The sequence below is a fragment of the Microplitis demolitor genome, chromosome 9 (genome assembly GCF_026212275.2).
Source record: "Microplitis demolitor isolate Queensland-Clemson2020A chromosome 9, iyMicDemo2.1a, whole genome shotgun sequence".
Lineage (NCBI taxonomy): Eukaryota > Metazoa > Arthropoda > Insecta > Hymenoptera > Braconidae > Microplitis > Microplitis demolitor.
The window spans coordinates 17,920,650-17,947,474 of record NC_068553.1 but is presented as its reverse complement, the minus strand read 5'-3'; the positions used below and the strand labels follow the sequence as shown (position 1 = coordinate 17,947,474).

General features: G+C 26.8%; 4 protein-coding genes across 7 annotated transcripts in view; 2 read left to right on the top strand and 2 right to left on the bottom strand.

Annotated features, from left to right (window-relative positions):
- The window catches only part of LOC103574723 (uncharacterized), a 75,859-nt gene extending 69,930 nt beyond the window's left edge, over positions 1–5,929 (top strand). Inside the window, exons 8-16 of the mRNA XM_014443700.2 lie at positions 1,567–1,673; positions 1,749–1,898; positions 2,742–2,875; positions 2,948–3,106; positions 3,185–3,351; positions 3,864–4,240; positions 4,938–5,089; positions 5,249–5,453; positions 5,623–5,929. Of these exons, the coding sequence (XP_014299186.2) occupies positions 1,567–1,673; positions 1,749–1,898; positions 2,742–2,875; positions 2,948–3,106; positions 3,185–3,351; positions 3,864–4,240; positions 4,938–5,089; positions 5,249–5,453; positions 5,623–5,834 (1,663 nt within the window). The 3' untranslated portion in view covers positions 5,835–5,929. The remainder of the gene's footprint in view (positions 1–1,566; positions 1,674–1,748; positions 1,899–2,741; positions 2,876–2,947; positions 3,107–3,184; positions 3,352–3,863; positions 4,241–4,937; positions 5,090–5,248; positions 5,454–5,622) is intronic.
- A 2,262-nt stretch (positions 5,930–8,191) lies between these two features.
- Positions 8,192–10,338, bottom strand: LOC103574705 (COP9 signalosome complex subunit 7b). Its single transcript, XM_008554216.3, has 3 exons — positions 10,214–10,338; positions 9,415–10,131; positions 8,192–8,573 (listed from the first exon to the last, which is right to left on the bottom strand). Exons 2-3 carry the CDS (start codon positions 10,084–10,086, stop codon positions 8,382–8,384), a joined length of 864 nt encoding a protein of 287 aa, XP_008552438.2. The 5' UTR covers positions 10,087–10,131; positions 10,214–10,338; the 3' UTR covers positions 8,192–8,381.
- A 95-nt stretch (positions 10,339–10,433) lies between these two features.
- On the top strand, positions 10,434–13,734 carry LOC103574704 (protein phosphatase 1L). Its single transcript, XM_008554215.2, has 5 exons — positions 10,434–10,616; positions 11,279–11,518; positions 11,601–11,798; positions 12,445–13,394; positions 13,483–13,734. Exons 1-5 carry the CDS (start codon positions 10,581–10,583, stop codon positions 13,565–13,567), a joined length of 1,509 nt encoding a protein of 502 aa, XP_008552437.1. The 5' UTR covers positions 10,434–10,580; the 3' UTR covers positions 13,568–13,734.
- A 4,060-nt stretch (positions 13,735–17,794) lies between these two features.
- LOC103574703 (protein kinase C, brain isozyme) overlaps positions 17,795–26,825 on the bottom strand; it is a 37,694-nt gene continuing 28,663 nt past the window's right edge. For 2 of the 4 annotated variants that reach the window (XM_053741808.1, XM_053741809.1), the window contains exons 5-14: positions 25,431–25,542; positions 23,669–23,797; positions 22,098–22,251; positions 21,779–22,007; positions 21,348–21,653; positions 20,857–20,948; positions 20,426–20,627; positions 19,052–19,240; positions 18,835–18,975; positions 17,800–18,745 (exon numbers count right to left, since the gene is read on the bottom strand). In XM_053741808.1, coding sequence (XP_053597783.1) covers positions 18,593–18,745; positions 18,835–18,975; positions 19,052–19,240; positions 20,426–20,627; positions 20,857–20,948; positions 21,348–21,653; positions 21,779–22,007; positions 22,098–22,251; positions 23,669–23,797; positions 25,431–25,542 — 1,707 coding nt within the window. In that variant the 3' untranslated portion in view covers positions 17,800–18,592. Of the gene's footprint in view, positions 18,746–18,834; positions 18,976–19,051; positions 19,241–20,425; positions 20,628–20,856; positions 20,949–21,347; positions 21,654–21,778; positions 22,008–22,097; positions 22,252–23,668; positions 23,798–25,430; positions 25,543–26,825 lie in introns of all 4 variants that reach the window. The other 2 variants (XM_008554214.3, XM_014443724.2) reach the window with 2 other exon arrangements.

Sequence of the window (26,825 nt, the reverse complement as noted above, 5' to 3'; positions counted from 1 at the left end):
TGTATTTTTATTTACTTAGCTATCTACTTAATTACTTTTTTATTGAAGTCTCAATAATTGAATTCGCTTATAGATTTCGAAATTTAATAGACGGGATAGACTGTTGTTATTTGTAAACTATTGCTATTGGAGTAATCCCAGAGGTTCAAACAAGCTTATTCTATCCTCCCTCTGGTAATTGGATTTAATAGAGAACAATCACGGGAGAAAATAAGACGTAGGGCTCCAAGATAAATAAGGGAGAGTTTAAGACGACTGATGAAATATTTTATAAATAACAAAGACGGAGTGTTGATAATTTAATTTATAAATCTAATAATAATCTTATTTTTCGTTAATAAATTATTTGATTTGTGTCGTTAAGAATTATTTGCATTCAAAAAATTAAAGAAATTTTAAAAAATATTTCAAAAATCAAACTAGTGGCAGAATAGTCTAGAAGATGAAATCTAGAAAATTTAAGAATATTTTATAATCATATGGAGAATTCCGAAAAAATTTTTAAACTTTCCAGAACACTGAAGGTCAATTCTAAATTTTTTCTAAGTTTTTTTGACTTTCTAGAAGCTTCTGGAATGTGGAATATGAATTCTAGACTTTTTGTAATTTTTTTGTAACTTTCTAGAAGCTTCTAGAATATTTGGAACACTTCTAGAATTTTTTAAAATGATCTGGAGAATTCCCAAAAAATTTTGAAACTTTACAGAATGTTGAAGATGAATTCTAGAATTTTTCACGTTTTTTAACTTTCTAGGAGCTTCTAGAATGTAAAATATGAATTGTAGATTTTTTTTTCAACTTTCTAGAAACTTCTAGAATGTAGAATATGAATTCTAGATTTTTTTTCAACTTTCTAGAAACTTCTAGAATGTAGAATATGAATTCTAGAATTTTTTTCTCATTTTTTTTAACTTTCTAGGAGCTTCTATAATGTAGAATATGAATTCTAGAATTTTTTTTTTCATTTTTTTTAACTTTCTAGGAGCTTCTATAATGTAGAATATGAATTCTAGAATTTTTTTCTCATTTTTTTTAACTTTCTAGGAGCTTCTATAATGTAGAATATGAATTCTAGAATTTTTTTCTCATTTTTTTTAACTTTCTAGAAGCTTCTATAATGTAGAATATGAATTCTAGATTTTTTTTTAACTTTCTAGAAGCTTCTATAATATTTGGGAAAGTTCTAGAATTTATCAAGGCGATAGAATATTAGAAATAAATTCTAGAACTTTCTCTAGAAATTTCTAGAAAACTTCAAAATATTTTATAACCACATCCAAAACTCTGGAGAAATTCTAGAAACTTCTGGAATATTTTTAAAAAAATCTAGAATTTTTTCTAGAGTTCCTGAATTTTCTAGAAGCTTCTAAAATATTTAAAAATATTTTATACTCTTCCAAAATATAAATAAAAAAATTTATAGAGTAAAAAAAAATCAATAATTATCTAGAATGCCTCCAGAAATTCGAGAACCCAAGACTTAAAAAATTGTAAAAAAAATTTCCACCGTCCCGTAAATCAAAATTCCACCAATAAATAGGTACTAATAATTATAAAAAAATACAGGGACATGCACGATGATCTTTGTCACGGAGAACCAGGTCTCTGTGACGCCATGAAACCAACAAAAGGCACCGAGCTTTTAAAATATTTACGCAAAGTTGAATTCAAAGGTAAAAATTTGAAAAATATAACAAAAAATCTCAGCATTTAATTTATGAACTAATTCAAAAAAAATTATCAAAAAGGTCTCAGTGGTGATAAATTTCACTTCGACAAAAATGGCGATGGACCCGCGAGATACAATATCATTCATTTCAAACAAGTATCTCCGGGTAAATACAAATGGGTACGTGTCGGAAAATATTTAGAAGGCGAACTGCGACTTAATATGTCAGGTAAATTTATAATTATTATTATTTAAAAAAAAAACAATAAAATTTTTACCTCATAATCGACGAGTCAGCTGCCGAACAACATCTGAATTTTTCACTTTTAATTTTACATTTTTTTTGCACAATTAACACTTTCCCTACACTAATTTATATGTACACTTTTTAATTATAACCTAAGCTAATTAATTATAATAAATTTAAACACTGACACTACGAATTTATACACAAAATTTAAAAAATACTGCAGAGCGTCACCGGCCCGAGACATCGCGTCGAGTTTTAACGACAATCAAGATGGCGACGCTACGTTTGAAACTCACTCCCTTCTCCCTCCGCTCTTCTCTTCCATCGCACCCGACTCGCTATTGGCTGATTTCAAAAAATGACCTGCAGCGCTACTTAGTACTGCGCGTGCGCGCAGCTAAAAAACGCGCGAATATTTGAATTTAAATTTAATTTAGCGTCTATTTGGACTTTGTATTAAAACCAATGGTTTTAAAATAAATTAATTTTTTTAATTTTTTATAATTTTGAAATAAATTATTAATTTTTCGAAAAAAATTCGAAAATTTCCAAAAATTTTATAATTCTGAAGTTAGGAGACAATCAAAAATTTTTGAATTTTTTTTTTTCAAAACTAATTACAAAAAAAAAAAAAAAAAAAAATGCACATGTAGAAAATTAAAAAATCTATAAGTGCAATTTTTTTAAATAATGGTTTTTTCATTATTTAGTCTAAAAAAAAAATATAAGAATTATTTGACGTTTGCTAATCTCAGTATTATAAATTATCAGCTGTCAATTAATCCAAATCTCATTAAAAATAATTGATTAAAAAAATTTAAGAGATTCAATTCCGGATGGAGAATTCAGAGACTCCAGAGAGCGTGTGCTCACTTCCTTGTAGAATTGGTCAAGCAAAAAAATACGTCGAAGGAGAAAGCTGCTGCTGGCATTGTTTTGACTGTACTCAGTATCAAGTATGTCTTGATAAATTCCTTAAAATATATACAGATATATATTTAGTAATTTATTTATTTATTTATTTATAGATACGACATCCAGATGATCAAACTCGTTGTATCCAGTGTCCCCAGGGTACAGTACCCGATGAAACTCATTCTTACTGTCGAGATATCCCCGAAGAATTTTTAAAATTCGACAGCGCATGGGCCATAGGCGCAATGACATTTTCAACAAGTGGAATACTTGTAAGATATAAAATAACAGAATTATTTCCAATAATCAATCAATGGATCAATAATTATACTTTTAAAAATATTTACCAGGTAACCTTATTTGTTGGCGGGGTTTTTTTAAAACATAACGACACCCCAATCGTTCGAGCTTCTGGTCGGGAACTATCGTACGTTCTTTTGACGGGTATATTGTTATGCTACTTGGTAACATTCACTTTAATTCTAAAGCCCACGGATATTGTTTGCGGCATCCAAAGGTATTTTTTTAAACTTCTTTTTCATTGATCTACACAGAATAAAAAAATATTTCTTGGCGCGAAAAATTTATGAATTTGAATGTAGCAGACATCAGACAAATTTTAAATTATTAATGAATAGAGTGAATAATTAATAAAATAAAATTTAAAAAAAATGCACATTTGAAAAATTTTGAAATTAATAAGTGCATTTTTTCAAAATATTTTTTTTTTCATTATTTACCCTATTATTCAAAATTTTAAATTTGTCTGATATCTATTACATATAAATGTTCCTTAAGTTAACAGACGATTTCATAGTCAATTATGAAAAAAAAATAAAAATAAAAAATTGCACATGTAGAAAATTGAAAAAACTATACGCGCAATTTTTTAAAATATTTTTTTTTAAATTATTTAGTTTATTTATTAATGAAAATTCAAAATTTTAGTTATCAATTCGTAGTGTGAAATATTTCTTTTTCTATGTAATAATAATAATGATTAAATACTAATCTTTTAAATGTAAACAGATTTTCAGCAGGATTTTGTTTCACCGTAGTCTATGCAGCGCTTTTGACAAAAACAAATAGAATATCCCGAATATTTAATAAGAGCAAAAAAAGTGCCAAGAGACCATCGTTTATATCTCCACGATCGCAGCTCATCATTTGCTCGCTCCTTGTTGGTGTGCAGATACTGATAAATATCGTGTGGATGGCAATTGATCCGGCGAAAGCCCGACATCATTATCCTACTCGTGAAGATAATCTCCTTGTGTGCAATAGTTATATCGATGCGAGCTACATGATAGCTTTTACTTACCCCATTATTTTAATTATCGTCTGCACAGTATACGCGGTCTTGACACGTAAAATACCTGAAGATTTTAATGAAAGCAAACATATTGGTAATTTAATACAATCATATAAATATATAAATATATAAATTAAATTAACAAATAATTTTAATTTAATTAAATCTCAATTCTATTGCGGTTTTTTTATTTTTAATTTTAAAAAATGCACTAATTAAATTATTTTTATTTTAATTAACAAAAAATGTCTTAATAAAAAATTAAATTCTGATTTTTTATTTTTAATTAATAAATTAAAGGCGCATATTTTTAAATTTAATTAATTAGTAATGTTTTATTTATTTATTAAAATTAACTGAATTATAAAATCCATTAAATAAATTAAATTAATTACCATTTTATAAAATAAATATTTAATTTAAATTTCACGGACTAGTTCCTGATTACTTTAAAACGTCATTCAATTCTATCAATTTATTAAAAAAATATTATCACTGAATTTTAAAAAAAATTATATTTTTCCGGTACGGAGATCTTTGAAGCTCTGTAACTTTGTTCCTGTAAGAGTTACAATCAAAACATCTCAGAGCTTTTTTGTAGAGAATTAAATTTCCTATAAAAATATATATCTCAAAATACCAAAAAAAAAATTTTTGCCTCTTATTTAAACAGACCCTCGATTCACGGTAGAAAATAAATTTCCTCCGTGGGAAGTTTTTGATATTTTTAAAATTTAAAATAAATCTCGATACTCATGATCGATATTAATAACAATAACAATAATTTACAGGATTTACAATGTATACAACATGTGTAATCTGGCTGGCTTTTGTTCCTCTGTACTTCGGTACCGGGAATCATGTCGCACTGAGAATAACGTCAATGTCCGTAACCATAAGTCTCTCGGCATCAGTAACTATAGCTTGTCTCTTTAGTCCCAAGGTATTTATAAACTATATTAATAGTGCCTGTAATAGTAATAGTACATTAATTTCCTAATTTACAACTACTGCTTACAATACAATTACATACCCGGTCCATGTTCCGTTGGACATTAATACCAGCAGTAAATTGAAAGCGTATCATGTTATTGGATTTTAGTTATACATAATCTTAATACATCCGGAGAGAAACATAAGACGAGGAAGAGGACCTTTTGCTGCTCCGAAGCATTCAACAGTTGCTAGGACCAATGCCTCCAGTATGATATCAACAGTAACACTGACGGCTGTCACTTGTGATCAGAACAAAGCTATCAGAGGACATACTAATGTCACTACTAATGATTCTTCAACACAAAGTGAGAGTAAGTTTCTTATCTATACAATATCTATCCTTGGTGGATCCGAATTATGGTAAATTACAGTAATTATTATAATTTACTGTATTATAAATAATTACGACAAAGATACGGATATTTATATATATATATAATGTATTGAACATTGGTATTAATAGTAATATTTTATTTAAAGTGTATGAAATAGAGTTGAAAGATTGCAAAAATGGAAAACTAGGGCCTGGAGTGACGAGATCAACGCAGACGGCGCTAAACAACAATGAAACAACAATAACGTCTCCAGAGAAGGAGGATAATAAATTAAATGAACTAGGATCTGTTAAATCGTTGAATACTATTAAGATGATAAATGGCCCGAGTGTTAATAAAAAAGATGTCGCTTTATAGCAGAGCACTTCGCTCATTATTCGGACTGAACTTCCCGATGCTCTTCTTCACACTAATCTCATACCTATTTCTAAGGAACCTGTTCAAGTGTAATAATAATACTGTTATTATTATTAAATTACATATCTGCTGAAGTACTTGTCGTTAAAACGTTGAAATTTATATATACATATATATAAATACTAATTTTTTTTTTAATTTCATTGAAAAAATTAACTTTTTGTAAAATATTCATTTTGGCGCCAAAATAATTATTTTTGAAAATTTAAATTTAGTAATTGGATAACAGAAGAACTTTTTTGAAAAATATTGATTTTGGCGCTAAAATAATTATTTTTAAAAATTATTTTGGCGCCAAAATAATTATTTTTAAAAATTTAAATTGAGTAATTGGATAACAGAATAAATTTTTTTAAAAATATTTATTTTGGCGCCAAAATAATTATTTTTAAAAATTTTAATTGAGTAATTGGATAACAGAAGAACTTTTTTAAAAAATATTTATTTTGGCGCCAAAACAATTATTTTTAAAAATTTGAATTGAGTAATTGCATACTAGAAGAACATTTTAAAAAAATATATATATTCCATCATATAAAATACTAGTTTACATAAATGAATTGTCTGGATGTTTAAAAAAAATTTTCAAATAATTTGAATTGTGGATTTTTTTTTTTAAATAAATTTTCTGATGGAATACAATTTAAAAAATTATTCATTGGTCAATAAATAATGAATATTTTATTGAATTAAAAGTTAATTACTTTTAGAAAATACTTTTTTGTATAATAAATTTATTTTTAAAATTTAATTCTGAAAATTTTAAAAGTATCATCGAATTGTAAAAAAAAAAGTAGACCTTTAAATCTAAATGAATAATATAACGACGAATAAATAAATAGTCGATAAAATGGTTGTTACAAAAATAAAAAAAAAAATTCGGAGATTAATTTTTCTCCGGTGTTCTATATTTATAATTAAGATTGTAATTATTGAGTTGTACTGTGATGATAATTTATAATTTATATTAATAGTTAAATTTAAAAAATCTAGATTAACTGAAGTAGATATCGAGATAAAATGGAATAAAATTTTTTATACTTATTAATAATATAAATATATATAAATGTTCTGTAAATATTATACTTTTAAAAATAGAATTTAAATTTGAATAAGTGGCCAAATTTACTGATTGTAAAAAAAAAAAATATACGCTTCTGTATAAATTTATAATAAATTAAAGCAAAGCATTATTGTGATCGTGAGTATAAAAGTGTACAGAAAATAATAATTACTCTAAGCAATATGTATATAAATGAATATTCATTTCCGCATGCTGTATATATTAAATAATTCATTGTACAGTTGTTAATTTTTTTTATTAGAAAAAATAGTGGGATCTTAATATTTCAAAAAAATCTACAGCTTGAGGAATTGCTTATGGAATATTTGAAAACTAGATTTATTTTAATTAGTCTACTTTTGTTTTATTTTAATAATATTTAATATAAATCCGAATTATATAGCTCGTAATTATAAATAATTATTCGTAATTAGGGTAAGCTAACTTTCAGTTAAAAGATTTAAAAAAAAAAAGAAACTTTTTTTTTAGAAATGTCATTTTTTGTCTGAGTTTTTTTATTGTGATATTTGAAAAAAAAAATTTGGATTTTGAGATTTAAGATCTACAGGATCTGAGTAAATTTAAAAAGATCATATTAATGTAGAATAAAAATTAGATCAGAATTGATCTTATGAGATTTGAATTTTTACGCGGGAAAAAAATTTTTAAATTTCTGTGTCCTGTTAATTTATGAAAAATAATTTTTTTAATGAAATAAATTTAGAGAGGAGAGATCTGAGCCCAAATATTTATCAAAATGTAAAAATTATTTCTGTTGAAAAGTATTTTTACGTAAAAATATGTAAATTAATATTTTTTAAATAACTTTGTTTTTTATATGAAAGTAATTAGTGTGATAATTTAATTTTAAAATAAACGAGCCAGGCAAAAAAATAAAAATGAGCCCGATATTTTTTTGACTGGCTCTGATTTAAAATTATTGTTATTTTATTTTTATTTTTTTATACTCGAATTATTTATTTATTGTTACTAATAATAATAAGAATAGCAAAATGAAAAAATCCATTTTTTCTGTGTATAAAATTATAATTTTATGCAATGCAAAACAATGTCAAAAAAAATTGTAAAAATAATAAATATTTACAGTAAAAAAAAAAAAAATGTAACTTGTAAATTAAAAAAAAATTAATAAATAAAATAATTAATTTACGTAATAATTTTTTTTCAACCCTACCCAACCTTAGCAGTTAAATAATATATATAAATATATGTATAATAATAAATGAAAACGTTTTATTTCTATTGTTATAAATACATACACTAAAATAATTTTTGAAAAGTTTCGGGTAAAAAAAAACTATGGATTTATAATTTTAAATAGAAAATTGAATCAGGGGAATAATTATTATAGTAATTACAGTAATAGAATCTTAATAATGATAATAAAGTTTATAATAAGCAAGTTAAGTTTTCCAAAACTTGCTGCGGTCACGGATACCTTTTGACTTTTGGGGTTTTTTTTTCATGTCCGTTGAAAGAGACATCGCTTCTCTTGTCGATTCACTTCCTGCAGCAGAACTACCGCCGGCAACGTCTGCTTCTTGTACACCTCCACCACCAGCTTGTGCCAGTAGTGATTTTTTAATATTTGCAATCTGTAAAAAATTAAATAATCATTATGAGTTTGAATGTAGCAGAGGCTAATTTTAAATGATTAATAAATACAGTAAATAATTTAAAAATTGAAATTTTAAAAAATTGCACTTATAGATTTTTCAACTTTCCACATGTGCATTTTTTCATTATATTTTTTTTTTCATTATTTCATTGCAAATTTTTAATCATCAATTTCAGGATCAAAATTTAATGATACTGATCAGCTGACGTCTACTAATTTTTGGATTTATTTAAAAACGACAAATTCAAAAAAAAAAAATATTTTCAAAAATTGCACCTTTAGATTTTTTAATTCTTCACATGTGCATTTTTTCATTTTATTTTTTTTTTCATTATTTCATTGCAAATTTTTAATCATCAATTTCAGGATCAAAATTTAATGATACTGATCAACTGACGTCTACTAATTTTTGGATTTATTTAAAAACGACAAATTAAAAAAAAAAAAATATTTTCAAAAATTGCACCTTTAGATTTTTTAATTCTTCACATGTGCATTTTTTCATTTTATTTTTTTTTTTCATTATTTCATTGCAAATTTTTAATCATCAATTTCAGGATCAAAATTTAATGATACTGATCAGCTGACATCTACTAATTTTTGGATTTATTTAAAAACGACAAATTAAAAAAAAAAAATATTTTAAAAAATTACACTTATAGATTTTTAAATTTTCCACATGTGCATTTTTTAGTTTTTTTCTTTTTTTAATTAATTAATTGAAAAAAAAAAATCCCAAAATTTCTATTGTCTGCTAACTTCGATCGTAAATTTCTAGGAACAAATAAAAATTTTTCTCTGCGTCATAACAAACTTACATCCTGCTGGACCTGTTCTTTATGAGCAGTAGCAACTCTTTTATCATTATTAGCCGTAATGACCTGCTGTTCAATGCAAGCCAGCACTTTTTCACAAGTCTGTCCCCAAGCTTCCAGAGTCTCCATGACAGCTCCAGTCTCTCCCGGTTTCACATCCCTTCCCAGTCCCGCATAATCAACTTCTAGCTGCGAATTCTTGTGGTCCAACTTGCCATTGATGATGTCCGCATACACAGCCTCAATAATCAAATCCTCCAGCTCTCGTACATTGTCGATCCCCAGCTCCGTCAGCAGAACCGAGTACGGAATACACTTTGACTTTTCCGCCAATGTGACAATAGTCAGATGCTGAAGTTTCTTCTTCTGAGTTGCCGTCAACTCCAGGAAGTTGTCTTTGTTCTCCAGGTATTCTTTGTAAGTTCCATAGGCAAATAAATTCAATGTGTTCCAGTATGGACCATGCGCACCATTTTTTAACTCTTTTATATTCGGCATGTCCAGTAATTCTCCGAAGACGTTGACTCCCGGTGCTTCGATCGCCTGCTTCACCAGCTGCAGAGCCGCTGCACCTTTTGCAGTCTTCGCCAGGAGTACGAACTGCTCCAGAGGATTATTTGATGACGTTTTCTCAGCAGCTACTGAGGATTCTTCCATTTCACTGTTTCCAGTCATTTTTTAATTCAAATTTCAACTTTTAGGTTAAGCCACAGCGCAAGTCTAAAAAAATTTATATTTAAATATTTGAATACTTTATTCATATAAATTAATATATATATATATATATATTACAAATACTCACGTAATTTATGTAATTTCTGGTAAAATATTTTGTCTTTAGTTTTTATTTCAGTTTGTCGATTTTATTTTTATTTTTGTCCTTTCTCTGAAACTCTGCCGGTAAAAATTTTTTCTTTTTTTTTTTAAATTTTTCTCGATATATATCGATAGTTAATGTATCGATACATGAATAGAGAGTTCTGTACTGTACTATAGTATCAGGGTATAGGTATAGAATTATATATGTTAAATTAGTGAAACAATTATAGAAAATAAATTTAACAAAATTCATATATTTATATATTTTTTTATATTTATAACAGATAATTATTTCTGAAAAGTTATTATTATAATTGTTTATAATAATAATAAATATATAAATTTGTAATATGGATGATGAATTAGAAGACAAAATTATTTATCAGGTAATTTGGGTTTTTTTTTATTTTTTTGTAGTGGTTAATTAGTCTAATAATTTTTGGATTTTATTTAAAATGGTAACTTATAAAAAAAAAATATTTTGAAAAAATGCACTTGTAGTTTTTTTTATTTTCTACATGTGCATTTTTTAGTTCTTTTTTGTTTGTCATTATTTTGTTGTAAATTTTTAATTGTTAATTCTGGGATCATAATTTTGTGATACGGTCAGCTGTCTAAAAATTTTTGAATTTTTTTTTTTAAAGACAAATTATAAAAAAAAAAATATTTTGAAAAAATGCACTTGTAGTTTTTTTTATTTTCTACATGTGCATTTTTTGGTTTATTTTTTTTTGTCATTATATTGTTGCTAATTTTTAATTGTCAATTCCGGGATCATAATTTTGTGATACGGTCAGCTGTCTAAAAATTTTTGAATTATTTTTTTTACAGACAAATTATAAAAAAAAAATATTTTGAAAAAATGCACTTGTAGTTTTTTAAATTTCCTACATGTGCATTTTTTTATTTATTTATTTTTTTTTAATTTAACTGTCACCAAAAAATCTAAAAATTTTTAGTTGTCTGTTAATCAAAATAAATTTTTTTTTATTATTGAATTAATTACAGTAAAATAATAATAATAATAATTATTATTATTTAAAAATAGACATATTTATCCCACATGAAGCTGATGTCGAAAATTGCTGTCGGTGGGTTATTACCTGCCGGAATAAATCCACAATTAGTTTATTTTTGGAAACTGATGCGTTACTATGCTTTAAAACCAGAGATTGTATTTTGTGGCGCAATAATACTAATTATCATCTATTACCTCCAAGCTGTTGACACTTGGAGCAGAAGTTTGATACATAAATTACACTACACCGTTTACAAAACGAATTCCAAGGTTAGTTTGTATATCAATCATTTACTTATTAATTTACATTAACAAAAAAAAAATAATAATAACAGTAAATTTTTTTTTAAAGGTGTCAAAATTACAATTTCTTATCAACAATGTTAACACAAACGGTGATAAGGTTAGTTGGGAGTTGGAGCAGAACAATGTCGCAGCTTACGCGGTCCAAGGTCACAGAGATCATATGGAAGATCGTTTTATAGTAAATAATGATATTGATAATACTGGAGTGTCATTATTTGCTGTCTTTGATGGTCATGGTGGTGAGGTAATAAAATAAATTTTCAGTGAGATGTCAACTGATACTAACAATTTCATACGATGACAAGTGATCTCTACAAATTTATCCTACTGACATTTGATCCCATTGACATTTGATTGAAAATTATGACGATGATGGTAAAACTGATGAATTGAAAGATCAGTTGTCAGTTGTCACTTGAACCAGTTGTCAAATAAACTAGATGTCAATTGGTCAGTTATCACTTGAACCAGTTGTCAATTGAACCAGCTGTCAATTATCACTTGAACTAGATGTCATTCAAATCAGCTGTCAATCGAACCAGTTGTCAGTTGGGTCAGCTGTCAGTTGTCAGTTGGACCAGTTGTCAATTCAACTAGATGTCAATTGGTCAGTTGTCACTTGAACCAGTTTTTAATTGAACCAGCTGTCAATTATCACTTGAACTAGATGTCATTCAAATCAGCTGTCAATCGAACCAGTTGTCAGTTGGGTCAGCTGTCAGTTGTCAATTAGATCTAGTCTGTGAGATCAGTTGTCTATGGGATCAATTGTCATGTGATCATTTTTTATAGAACTTAAATTTTGATGAGTTTATTATCAATTTATCATCAACTCTCGTTAAAAGCATTCTCAGATGCATGATTTAATTCTTTTAATTTTTTTTTTTTAGTTTGCAGCAGACTACGCGCGAGATAAACTGATTCCCAGTATAAATAGCAGAGTCATCGAACTAAAAAATATAATTTCCGGTAAAGTTAAAGCTCCCGTCCAATCAGACGAGCTCATAAATAAAGAAAACCATAACAACAATGATAATGAAGAACCTGTCAAAAAAAATGACGATGATTGGAGCAAACGGCGAAAGTCTTTAAAAAAAACAGTCAGTGCCTCGCACACCGACGACTGCATGGAAAACAAGACAATAACAGACCCGGTATTACTGGGCAAGTTGGACAGCTTGCCTCGCCCGATAACTCGGGAAGTGAAGCCCGGTATTTGGACAGCTAAAAATAAACCAAGACAAGTTGACATCAATAGTTACCTTGAACAAGACACTGCTAATAGTAGTAGCAGTAGTAGTGGCAGAAAAAAAATAAACTATCAGAAATTATTGACCGACGAAGTGCTGGCTGCGGACAGTCTACTAGTTGATGCAGCGAAAAAAAATATGGACGTTGCCGGTTCGACGGCACTGATCGTTATATTGGATGGTAAAAAACTCATCGTTGCAAATGTCGGTGATTCACGTGGAGTTATGTGTGACAGTAAAGGTAACGCGATACCTCTGTCATTTGATCACAAGCCGCAGCAGCAGCGGGAGAGACAGAGGATAAATAAAGCTGGTGGTTTGGTGACCTTTAATGGCGTATGGCGAGTCGCTGGTATTCTAGCGACGTCGAGAGCACTTGGAGACTATCCGCTTAAAGACAAAAAATTTGTTATCGCAGATCCGGATATTTTGACATTTGATCTCAAGGATCACGATCCGATGTTTTTGATTCTCGCTTCTGATGGACTGTGGGATACGTTTTCTAATGAAGAGGCTGTTGCTTTTATTAAACAACGACTTGATGAACCTTTTTATGGAGCTAAAAGTATTACACTGCAAAGTTATTACAGGTTATTATTATTATTATTATTATTATTATTATTATTATTATTATTATTATTATTATTATTATTAAAAATAATAATTTTATTTTTTTAGGGGATCATTGGACAATATCACTGTGATAATAATTAATTTTAAAGACAAAAAGTACAGCGTTGTTGAAGAAAAAAAAAGTGTATAATAAATTATTATTATTTTAAATAACTTATTTATTTTATTATTAATTATTATTATTGTTAAATTAATTAAAAATTTTAATCATCTAGTCTACGATCTATTATTGAATTTCAAAGGAACCTAATTTACGACAAAAAAAAATCAACTTTTCAAATTTTATACCGGTTTCCTTTTTTACTAAAATTACTTTTTATCAAATTGTAAAAAAAAAAAATTGTAACTTGTTATTAATTATTATTAATAATTAAGGATTGTTGTGAATTAAATTTTTATTTAAATAAATTATAATCATTAATTAGTTAGATCGTTATTTATTATAGAATTGACAGTATTTTTTTATATTTTTTTATTTTTTTTTTTAAATAATAATTTATAACGATGTGAATTATTGCTATAATAATAAGTAAATGACATGATTCGTAACATTTTATTACCATCATTTTATAAATGCACAGAAACATATATGTATATATATATGTGTGTTTAAACACATATATATATATATTTTTGGTTGTCATAAGAATATATGATGCATTTATTTAATAATCATTAATACACAAGAGTAATAGAATGACAACTTGTAAAGAAGTAAAAGCTTTACATATTTTTAATTAAATTTATTAATATCTAATTATTATTAAATTGTTTATACTTATTAATAAATGAAACAGTGTATATAATATTATTTAAAAACATTTTTTTAAACATTTAAGATGCAAAATATTTAATTGCATTAACATCAAAGACGACACGTGCACTCTATTGTTAAATAATGAGCAGGTTTATTTCTTTATTAATTTTAATTATTGATAATTGATAAATACAATATATGATAATAATAATTTAATAAAGTTTAATGATTAAGGGGAAGCACGCGAGCGGTACACAGCGTGGAAGACTCATTTAATAATTGTATGTTGATTGATTCATATAAGAATAGATTTAGTTTTATATATATATAGATATATAAATAGAAAATTTACATATATAATAACTTGTGGGCGCAGCGCGTTCAATTGTCTATTTTTACAAATTAATTTTTTAAAAAATAATAATATATTATACGTGACTAAATTTCTTTTGAAATTAATATGCTAAACCTAGTTTTTGACATTTCGGGAAATAAATACTTAAATGTGATGATATATGACCTTATATGATCACTCATATCTGATCAGATACGATAAATGGTCTTCTTGACCTTTAATGATCATATATGGTCTTATCTGATCATATATGATCTTATCTGATCATAAATACTTATCTATGATCTTACTTTATATCAGATATGATCATATATGTTTACATATAAACACTCATATATGATCAGATACGAACAAAGGTTATATATATGATCAATGATCATATATGACCCTATCTGACCACATATGGCCCTACCAATCATACATCATTACCAATAATCATATAGTATATCAGATATGATCATATATGGCCCTATATGAATACTTTCATCTGATCAGATACGATCAATCGTCTTTTTGACCTTCAGTGATCATATATGATCTTATCTGATCATAAATACTTATCTATGATCTTATTTTATGTCAGATATAATCATATATGACTTTATCTGACCATATGTGGTCCTACCTGATTATATATTGTATCATATATAAGTAATTGATCATACATGGTTTTATCTGAGCATAGATATTAATCTATTATCTTACTTTATATCAGATATGGTCATATATGTCGTATATGAGTACTCTTATATCTGATTCGATACAAAAAATGGTCGTTTTTAATATTGATGATTATATATGACCCCATCTGATCATATATGTCATGCATAATTATCTATGATCATATACTATATCAGATATGATCATATATGAATACCTCTATCTGATCAGATAGGAAAAATGATATTTTCGATCATTAATGATCATATTTGCTTTAATCTGATCATATATTATCATATATAGTCATTCATATTGATATCTGATCATATTAGAGTATTTTTCTAAAATTCGAAAGAAATAGAAAATGTGTCGTCTTTAAATATAATACAGGATGCGAGTACACATTTAATAGTTTAAATGGACATTTAGATGATGTTAATATATATATTTATATATATTTGTAAGTTGTAATTAATATTACATTAATAAATAATTAAATCAGGTATCTAATAACAATAGAAAGTCCTCAAGACTTAAATTGATTCTACTATCCTTGGAAAAAATCAATCGTCTATAAAAGAGTTCATTTATCTACATACATATATATCGCTGTCATAACTACAAATAAGGTACTCTTGAGATATGCGATAATAAAGAATTTATTTCCATCTTTCTTTTTAAATATATATATACTTTTTTTTTTTTAGTTGAATTGCTTTCAAAACAAATTATATATATAGTGAAATTTCGTCATTATAAATATATCAGATTTTAAATTCGCCCGCGTTTTAGTTCATTTTATTTTATTTTAAATTGTTGTTATATATTTTTTTTTAATACATATATAGAATAATATTTATACTCATACTAATTTGAATTTATTATCATTTATTGTAACTAGCTGTTATATTTATTAAATAACATATTAATTAATAATCATAATTATTATAATTATTATATGAGAAAAATCAGTATGCTCGCTTAAAAATATTCGAGCTAAAGAGATCATCATCATTACCATCATCTTGTTTATCATCATCAATAATCAAGCACCATCTTTTTAAGCTCTTACCTGCTTTATATTCATCTTAATTTAATATCCAAAAAAAATTACTCAGATATTATCATATATGAGATCATACCTAACATCATACATGATAATTCCTGACATATAAGATGTCATATATTTTCAGATATAATCAGATACTAAAGCTATATTTTCTCTTATCATATATAAGATACCTAATATTAGACATGATTATATATGACCATATATGAAATCACATATGATGATGAAATCCCATATGATTATATCTAAGCATATGTTATCACATATAATGTCATATGTGATGATATCTGATCGTATATGACATCACATATAGTCATACGATCTTATATGAAATTTTATGTCTTATATACGGCACCACGATTGTATATGACGTCACATATGATTATATATGATCACATATGACATTACGTATGATATTTGATCATATATAACATTATATGTGGCTATATATGATCATGTACAACATCACATACGATAATATCTGATCATATGTGACATCACATGTTTATATAAGCATATATGATCACATATGATATCATATAGGATATCTGATCATATATGGCTATATATGGTCACGTATAACGTCGCATACGATATCTGATAATATATGACATCATATATGATCATATCTGAGTAATTTTTATTATGTAAACAACAATTCTATCCATTTAAAATTCAAAAAAATTTTAAATTAATTTTTCAAAATATTTTTTTGTTATTTTTTTCTTCAATAAATATTAAAATTTTACATTTTCAAAAGTAATTAATAATTTTAATAATATTTTAAAATCAGTTACTATTGGTATAATATTTTTTATTTTGGCAATTTAATATAATGCCTATTGCATATATATATATATATTATATATATTTATATATATTAGAACACTGGAGTGTATAAAAAGAATGAATATAGAAATAAGCGAGAGAGCGAATTAGATATTAGACTCATATATTTATAAATTTATTTATTTAATTACCTATTATTATTAGTGTTATTATTTATTGATTATTCTCTTTTATTTAAGTTAGATTTTTTAGTTTTCATAATTTACTTAATAATACTATTATTATGTTTTTTTTTTTTTGTATCAGAGTATACATTTGTCGCAGATAATATAACAACAATTATATATATTATTTGTTATTGTTATTATACTCGAAAAGTTTCTATTTCATGTTTTAAAGTCATATATTTATAGATATATATATTTTTTTTAATGATAATATGACTGATAAAAGCACAGCCACTCTTTAAATTTGAAACTTGAGCTTTCAATAAAACCGACGCTACAACTTTAACATAAACTTTTTTTTTTTTTACAACATTTTTTTTTCTACTCATATTTTAATTATATACAATTAATCAAGTACATAAAAAAATCTATGTAAACTCAATAAATTAAATAAATAAATAAAATTAATAATCATTAAATTACATAATCATTTTTTTTTTATCAATTTATTTTTTGCTCTCATTCTTTCGCCCTTGTAACAATTACATATTAATTAACATAAAAAATATATGGATATTTAAAATTAATTAGCTATCGGAAAATTCACTCTGCATTATTGGAATTTATTATTATCATTATTTTTAAATTCAATACTGAACTATACATTTTTTTGATAGATTTTGATAAAACAAAAATATATAAGCAAATGTGTTTTTTTTCAATAATTTTTTGTAGCATTTTTTTTTCAAATTCAATTCAAAAACTTCTAGATGCATTTTTTTCAAAATTTTTTTGTTGCATTTTTTTCCAATAATTTTTTCTAGCATTTTTTTTTTCAAATTTTTTTCAAATTCAAAAAATTTTAAATGCATTTTTTTCCAAATTGAATTCAGAAATTTTTTAATGCATTTTTTTCAAAATTTTTGAATTTTTTTAGTCTTGTAATTTTTATAAAATCGATCTGTTAGTTTTTGTTTTTTGTTTTTTTTTTTTTTCATTGTCTAAATATTTATTTCTGTATGATTAAAATTACCACAGGTTTATTTATTTGAATTTAGAATCGCTGATAGAAAGCAGCCATTTTAATTCCGGGTGAGCGAAAGATTAAGAGCAAAAATAAAATGTTGCAAATGACAAAATGTTTGATTAGATAATAAAATATTTATATATATATTGAGAAATATAATTTGGGGTTAACGACGCGATGATAGTCACCTACATGACTTATAGATTATAATTATTAATACTATTATTTTATATATTTTTAATTATCATTAATTATTAATTATTAATTAGTAATAATAACCATAATGGTGATTGTTCAGCTTTTTTTTAAATTCAGTAAAATATTAATATATTTATATATGTTGAATATACTCGGGATTTAAATACGAAAAGCCCATAAATTCTGTTTGATCCAAATTCATCATGAAAAGTTTGTCTGTTGGTGTGAGATCTGTTTTTTCGGACGTAAATTGTTTGTCGAAATTGCTGACGTCTTTTCTGTGTTTCTATAAAAAAAAAAAAAAAAAAAAAAAAAAAAAAATGATGTCAAAAATTCTATTTTATTTAAATTGAACTAAAACCAAAAAATTCTTACGATTTTTGGTTTAAATGGAGGCTGAACTTCACGATTTTCGATTCTTTCCCAATCAATTCGACGGAAAAATGCATGACCTCTTACATCATCTTCACCACGAAGTCCACATCCTAACCTTTTGCTTGGATTTTTTGTTAAAAACTGTACAATAAATACAATAATATCAGTTTTATTGACATATGTGTAGGGGGAAAGGGGGGGGGGTGTTTCAACTTACGCCTTTGCAAGCTTCTTTTGATTCTTTGGATAAGCTCTTAGGATAATTAACACTATGATCAGTAATGGCCGCAAATAATTCTTCTTCATCTTCACCATCGAATGGAGGCTGTCCTACCAACATTTCGTACAACAATACACCGTACGCCCACCAATCGACAGATTTTCCATAAGGTTGGTAAAGAATTATCTGTTATAATGACAATAATAATATTATTAATGACATTAATTAAAAAATATAGTATAATTATATTTCAAAAATTTAAATATTAAATATGAACATACAGAATCACTCCATCTATTTTTGACTAGATAATATAAATTTGAACCGGAAGTGAAAACAAAATTTTGTCCCTGTATGACACACTCTAATATATAATATATAGGAAATATCTGAGTATATGATCATATTGAAATTTTAACCGGATCATATACTGTTATATAAGACCAAATATGATCATAAGTGTTCATATGTGGTAATATAAGTGCATATATGATCATATGTTTAACTGTGAAGGTGAATATATATATATATATATATATATATATATTAGATACGATCATATTTAAATTTGAATCTGATATGACATAATCATATATAATCAGATATGATCACGTATTCATATATGGTCAACTAAGGGCATATAGTGTCATAGGTTTGAATATGAGCTTGATCATATATATCAAAAAGGATCATATATATTATATTTGAATTTGAATCTGATCATATAGAATCAGATATAATCATATATGGTTGTGTTCATATACGATCATATAAGTGTATCGATGATCATATTCTTCAAAGAGAATTTGATCATATATATCAGATATGATCATATATAATCAAATATCAATTTGAACCTGATCATGTATTATCATATAAAATCAAATTTTATCACATACGATTATAAGTGTTCATATATGGATATATAAGTGCATATATGGATATATATAAGTGCATATATGATCATATTCATCAAATTAAAATTGGTAATATACACAAGATAAGTCATATATGATCATAAGTGTTCATATATAGTCATATATGATAATATTTGATTTTGAATCTGATCATATAGAATCAGATATAATCATCCATGAATATAAGTGTTTACATATGGACATATAAGTGCATATATGATCATATTCTTCAAATTAAATTTTATCATATGCATCAGATAGGTCATATATGATCTTAAGTGTTCATATATGGTCTTATAAGTTCATATATGAACATATGTGTGAATGAGAACTTGATCATATATATCAGATACAATTATAATTTGTTTTTTTTTTTTTTCATAAAAATGGATGGGTTGTCATTCTATAGGCTTACATATACTCAATCTTAAATTATAAATAATAATAAAATAACCTCAGGTGCAATGTAATCAGGTGTTCCACAAAATGTTTTGGTCGTTCTATCACCAGTGATTCCCTCTTTGCACATTCCAAAATCAGCTATTTTAATATGACCATCCTGATCCAGCAGGACATTGTCTAATTTTAAATCACGGTAAACTATTCCACGGGAATGAAGGAAGAATAGTCCGATCGCTATTTCAGATGCGTAAAATCTATAAATATACACATGTGTAAGTTTTTTAAGAAATAAATATTTTTATAAAAATTGATCATATATTTGATTGAGTGGGTGTGCACCTCGCTGTAAATATATAACGTTATTGTAAAAATAGTTTTTTATTTTTAAATAGTGTGCGGTGCCGGCACCATTATTGTTATTATTATTGTTAAATCATCTGTACAGTGTTTTATGTTGTATGTAAATGTACATGATATACTTACACTGCTACAGGTTCTTTGAATTTTCCACACTGTTGAATTTGAAACATAAGATCACCGCCGTTTACATATTCCATAACAAAATATAACCGGTCCTGTAGATTTTTAATAAATTACTCTAATCATTTATTCATCAATTAAAAAATATAAATACACAGAAAAAAATTTCTTACCCATGAAATTTTCTCTCGCCCCAAAAAAATTTATGATACTGAAGTTAACAATTAAAAATTTGCAATAAATTGATAACAAATAAATAACAAAAAAAATGCACATGTAGAAAATTAAAAAAGCTATAGGTGCAATTTTTTGAAAAAATTTTTTTTTTAATAATTTCTTGCTTTTAAAAAAATTAAAAAACTATTAGACGTCGGCTGACTTCAGTATCATGAAGATTTTCGTAGGAAAAAAATTTCTTAGAGCGGGTAAAAATTTTTCACTGAAAGAAAACTAATTTTACTGTGTAAAATAAATAAAAATTTGAATTAAAGTACCATAGTTTGAAAACAGGAATGAAGTTGTACAAGAAATGGTGGCTTGTGAGACAGTGCAAGAACACGTTTCTCTACCATCGTACACTCAACATCGTCGTCTTGAATTATAATATCTTTCTTTAATATTTTAATCGCGTACAACTCGTCCGTACCTTTACGTTCTGCGAGTAAAACTTTGCCAAAACTTCCTTTTCCAAGTACCATAAGAAAATTGAAATCAGACGCTCTTATTAAATCACTTTTACCCATATTGTGAGGTACATCTTTATCTTGAGGCGTTGGCGTTTTCTTCGTCACTGAAGTTTTCTAAATTTTTTTATTAATTAAAAGGGGAGTAAATGGATAAAAATTAAAATTAAATTCTAACCCACTCTGATTTTTTCACAATCTAGTACTAGATTAATATAATGATAATATTGTAAGTAAATTACCCTCATTTTTAATTTAAGCTCAGCCAGATCCACCCCTTCTTCAGGGACCGGGACATTGTAAAATTCACCCTCTTCTTGCGTAAGGAGCTTATACCATCCATTGGCTGGAGCTTTTATTAATTCCGAAATACCGAAGGACAATGAACCCATGAAATCATTCCTCGACGTTCTATCCCAATCCCAAACTTCTATTAGAAGCCTTCTATCCTTATCCTCGGCTTTAAGATCACTTAAATTTTATATATATATACATTTTTTTTTTTATTAAATTATTAATATTAAAGTGAAAAATTTAAAACATTTAATATTCAAATCTTACAAAGTGATTGTCTCATTCCACTCGGGGTTTAAAGATGATTTGATTGTCTTTGTTTTTTTTTTAACTCCATCCGTGTCTGGAATTAATTTAAGCTTTACATAAGGATCTGATAATCCGTTGGGATCCATTGGAATGAGATTTCTTCCTCGCTGAACTAAACATCAGTAATGATTTAAATTATTGTAGTAAGTAAGCTCTAATATTTACTCAAGTAAGCTAACGAAGGTAGTAATTATGATCCTGAAGTTAGATGATTATCAATTATTGGATTTTTTTATTCAACGAATCGGTTACAAAAAAAGAAAACTAAAAAAATCCATGTGTAGAGAAATAAAAAAACTATAGGTGCAATTTTTTGATTTATTTTTTTTGTAAAAAAATTGAGAGATGTCGATTAACTTCAGTATCATTACGGGTAAAAATTTTCGGCCGAAATTATAGAATTTTATTGGAAAAGGACGAAAAAGCTAAATTTTGGCAAAAACCATGGAATTTAGTCAAAGAGACCTAAATTTGGTTGAAATCACTTTGAAGTCGAAAAATTTCATTAGAAAAGGCCAAAAAAAGGGCGACAAGACAAAATTTGGCCAAAAACATAGAATTTTATTTGAAAAAGCTGAAAGCTGGCCGAAATTTCTTTAAAGTCGTAGAATTTTTCGGAAAAGGTCAAAATTTGATCGAAATCACGCTAAAGTAGTAGAATTTCATTAGAAAAGGGCGACAAGACAATATTTGGCAAAAAATCATTGAATTTTTTTCAAAGAGGCCTAAATTCGGTCGAAATCACTTTGAAGTGGAAGAATTTTTATTAGAAAAGGCCGAAAAAAGGCTGATAAGCCAAAATTTGGCCAAAATCAAATAATTTATTGAAAAAGTCCCGAATTTGGCCGAAATCATGCAAAAGTCGTAGAATTTTATTGGAAAAGGCCGAAAGTTGGTTGAAATGCCTCTAAAGTCATAGAATTTTTTTTGACAAGGTCCAAATTTGATCGAAATCACGATAAAGTAGTAGAATTTGATTAGAAAGAGCCGACAAAGCAATATTTGGCAAAAACCATGGAATTTTTTCAAAGAGCCCTAAATTTGGTTGAAATCGCTCTGAAGTCGAAGAATTTCATCAGGAAAGGTCCAATAGGCCGAAAAAAGGCTGATGAGGCGAAATTTGGTCAGAACCATAGAATTTTACTTAAAAAGTCTTAAATTTGGCCAAAATGACGCTAAGGCCGTAGAATTTTATTGGAAAAGGCCGAAAGTTGGCCGAAATCCTTCTGAAGTCATAGAATTTTTTTGGTAAAGTCCAAAATTCGATTGAAATTACCCTAAAGTAGTAGAATTTCATTGAAAAAGGGCAACACGGCAATATGTGGCAAAAACCATGGAATTTTTTTTAAAGAAGCTTAAAGTTGGGCAAAAAACTGAGTCAGCCTAGTTTAGACCAAATTTCGCTGAATTTTCGGACATGTGTTTATTGCCTGGATCTTTTTTCGGCCGAGAAAAAATAACGTTACTTCTTTGGCCTGAAACTTTTCACCCTATATACTTAATTTCATGTAGTAAATTTATAAAGTTACCTTCAATAGTGAGTTTGTTTGCAATACAAGTGATATGCAATGCAATACGCCCACGTCTTTCTGTGTGATCGCATCCGCAAAGATTTGGTACACTCTCTTCACATCTTTTATGGACGTTCATGTCACATGCTATCAATTAAAATTATCAATTACTTTCTTTTTTACTCAATTCCAACTTAAAAAAAAAAAATTATCAGTAATATATATAAATATATCAAGTATATTATTTTGTAACAACGAAAGAAGAAAATTTGTTTTTTATAAAAATAAATAGATATATATAGACTGGACATACTTGTCGTTACATAGCAAGTTTAGTTGTTACAGTAAAATTGAAAGTGACATTAATCAATTACATTCTATAGAATTACGTAAACAAGGTCGTCACATAGTTAAAAGGAATCTGCTGGGGAGTGACAGAAAAAAATTTTAGTGAATTTAAAAGCGGAAGGGTGAGAATAAATATAAATACGAGTATGGAGGTATATAATAAAACTTTATACATTATATCATATATATGTATATATTTATGATATAAATAGTGCACATGCATATATGTTGTGCATAAGGTGTTAATGCAGTTAATCGATATTTTAACTACATTATATTAGTGGCAAAAAAAACTAACGTATTATATTTTTTTCGTCGTATATATATTTTTAACTTTTCAAAATTTTAGTAACTTTTTTTTCAAAAATCGGCATATTGAAAATTCAGTCTCTCGATTTTCAAAAATTCCATTTTTATTTTCATTATATTTTTTTATCCCTAAAAAGTTACATTTTAATACAGCCTCAATATTTAATGATTTTTGGAAAATATCCCAGTTGTGCTGATTTTTGGTAAAAAAGTATTAAAATGCATGATTTTGAAAAATTTTTACAATATTTGGAAAAAAATGGTTTGCTTGCGCCACTCTTACAGTTGACTACTCGTTATAAGCCACCGTTAAAATTTTCAAAATTATAAACTAAACATAGAAAAATTAGTGAGGAAAATTTAGTATGAAGCTGAAGCTAGCGGCCGTAATAAGTAGCGGCTAGAAATTTTTTGCGTGGCCGCTACTTATTACGGCCGCTAGTTTCAGCTTCGTAAATTTAGTATCTACATTTCGAGGAGATTTTTGACAAAAGTAAATGCATAGTAATGGGAATACTGAAAAAAAAAATTCAAAAAAAAAATTTCCCTTGTCCCCTAGACCAGTCTTATAACGAGTAGTCGACTGTATGTAGCTGTATATAATTCAAATATTAATGCAAATAGATAAAAGTTAGAAAAGCAATGTTTCAGAAAAAATTTATAAAATATCGATTAACGATACTTATATATACACATACATATAAACCAATAAAGTATATTAAAAATAAAAAACGTTTCCTTCAATAATTCTTAACCCCGTCCGTCTATGACGCATTTAATTAATAATTTCATGTGGTACGTATACATTGATATATATTTATTAAGATGAACTAAAAAATTTATCGCTGATGAAGTTCTCTAGAGGATACACGAATGATAAATAAAATCTAATGACATTGTGCATATATCTAGTATATATTATATCTTCTAATGTTTTGCGTATAACAAGTCTATGGAAATGGGATTTCGCAATGAGAAGCCTTTCAAAATATATCTATATCTATATCTATATATTTATAAATTAATTTTGTTGCGCATGATTGCGATGATTCCTTAGTTTTATTATTATTATTATTATTTACTTTGCCACTACCACCATATTGTTTCAATTCTTGTTAACTACCTGAACACTTGAGCCCTTGATGTGCTATACCATGAAGCATCGAGCCGCAATGATCGCAGAAAGTCGGCGTCAAGTATGTGAAAACATCCCATTTGTGTGCTGTTTTAGCCGCCTGAGAACACAAAATTACAGGGCCCAAAAAAAAGCCCATTGTTTTTTTTTCTTTTTTGCTTCTTATTTCTTTGGTTCTTTGGTGTACTGATGTATGAATGGAGACAATTGCATTAGGATTTGTAATTCAAGGAAAGTTTGGATACTCAACATTCTGTTATACTTTGTCCTGGTTAATTATATTAAAAGAATTTTATTCATATATTTTTTTTAAAGACATTCATACTTGCATCACACGTGTATTATTGAATATTTTTTTTATAGTCATCTTAATTATTACAGCAATAAATAGATAATAATTATTTATTTACAACCTTACACCTGTAAATATTAATGTTTGAATATTACCCATTAGCCATTGAGGTTAGTTAATATATAATTTATAATCATAATTATTTATAAAGAGTACGCTGGGTCCCTATTGAAACCTATTGTTTGATTAAGAGTAATCTGTATGGCTACCGCAGAAATCCGTACGGCTACAATAGCCAAATTTTGATAAATGATTAATTTCCTTTTATTTAGTGTTTTAGAAATTTTTTTTCCTATATCGATTGAGAGGACTCTTATATAAATTTTTGTAGCAGTACGTACGGCTATAGTAGCGATCCGCACTGCTATCATAGAAATCCGCACGGCTAAGATAGTGATTAATACATTTATAGTAGAAATGTATAAGAATATGATAAAAATCCGTTGGGCTACAGTCTGACTCCACATGAGAACATTAGTATTCTGTACGGCTATAATAGCAATCCATACGGCTTAGTGAACTTAATTTTAATAACTGGTCATTTTTGTATCATACACGCGAGGAAATTAGTATGGCTGTAGAAATCCGTATGGCTACAGTAAAAATATACGCGGATGTAGTCGAAATCCGTACGGCTATAATAGAACTTTGTATAACTGTAGTAAAAATCTGTACGGCTATAGCAGAACTTCGTATGGCTAAAGCAGAAATTCGTACGGCTTAGGAAAGCCCAATTCTATAAAACTGACCACTTTTACACTAATAAGACAACCAAATTAGAATTTAACCAAAAATTTCCGTACGGCTATAGTATAAATCTCTATGGCTATGGTAAAAATTCGTACGGCTATAGTATAACTTCGTATTGCTACAGTAGAAATCCGTATGGCTACAGTAAAAATCTGCGCGGATGTAGTAAAAATCCATACGGCTATAGCAGAACCGTATGGCCAAAACAGAAATCCGTACGGCTTAGTATAGTTCAAATCTAAAAACTGACCACTTTCGCATTAATAAGACAACCAAATTAG

Coding starts and splice junctions, on each gene's coding strand:
- LOC103574705 (XM_008554216.3), bottom strand. CDS start 10,086: ATGACTGGAAACAGTGAAATGGAAGAATCCTCAGTAGCTGCTGAGAAA. Junction 8,574..9,414: donor AAGAACAGGTCCAGCAGGAT/GTAAGTTTGTTA, acceptor AATTTTTTACAG/ATTGCAAATATTAAAAAATC.
- LOC103574704 (XM_008554215.2), top strand. CDS start 10,581: ATGGATGATGAATTAGAAGACAAAATTATTTATCAG. Junction 10,617..11,278: donor AAGACAAAATTATTTATCAG/GTAATTTGGGTT, acceptor ATTTAAAAATAG/ACATATTTATCCCACATGAA. Junction 11,519..11,600: donor TTTACAAAACGAATTCCAAG/GTTAGTTTGTAT, acceptor TTTTTTTTAAAG/GTGTCAAAATTACAATTTCT.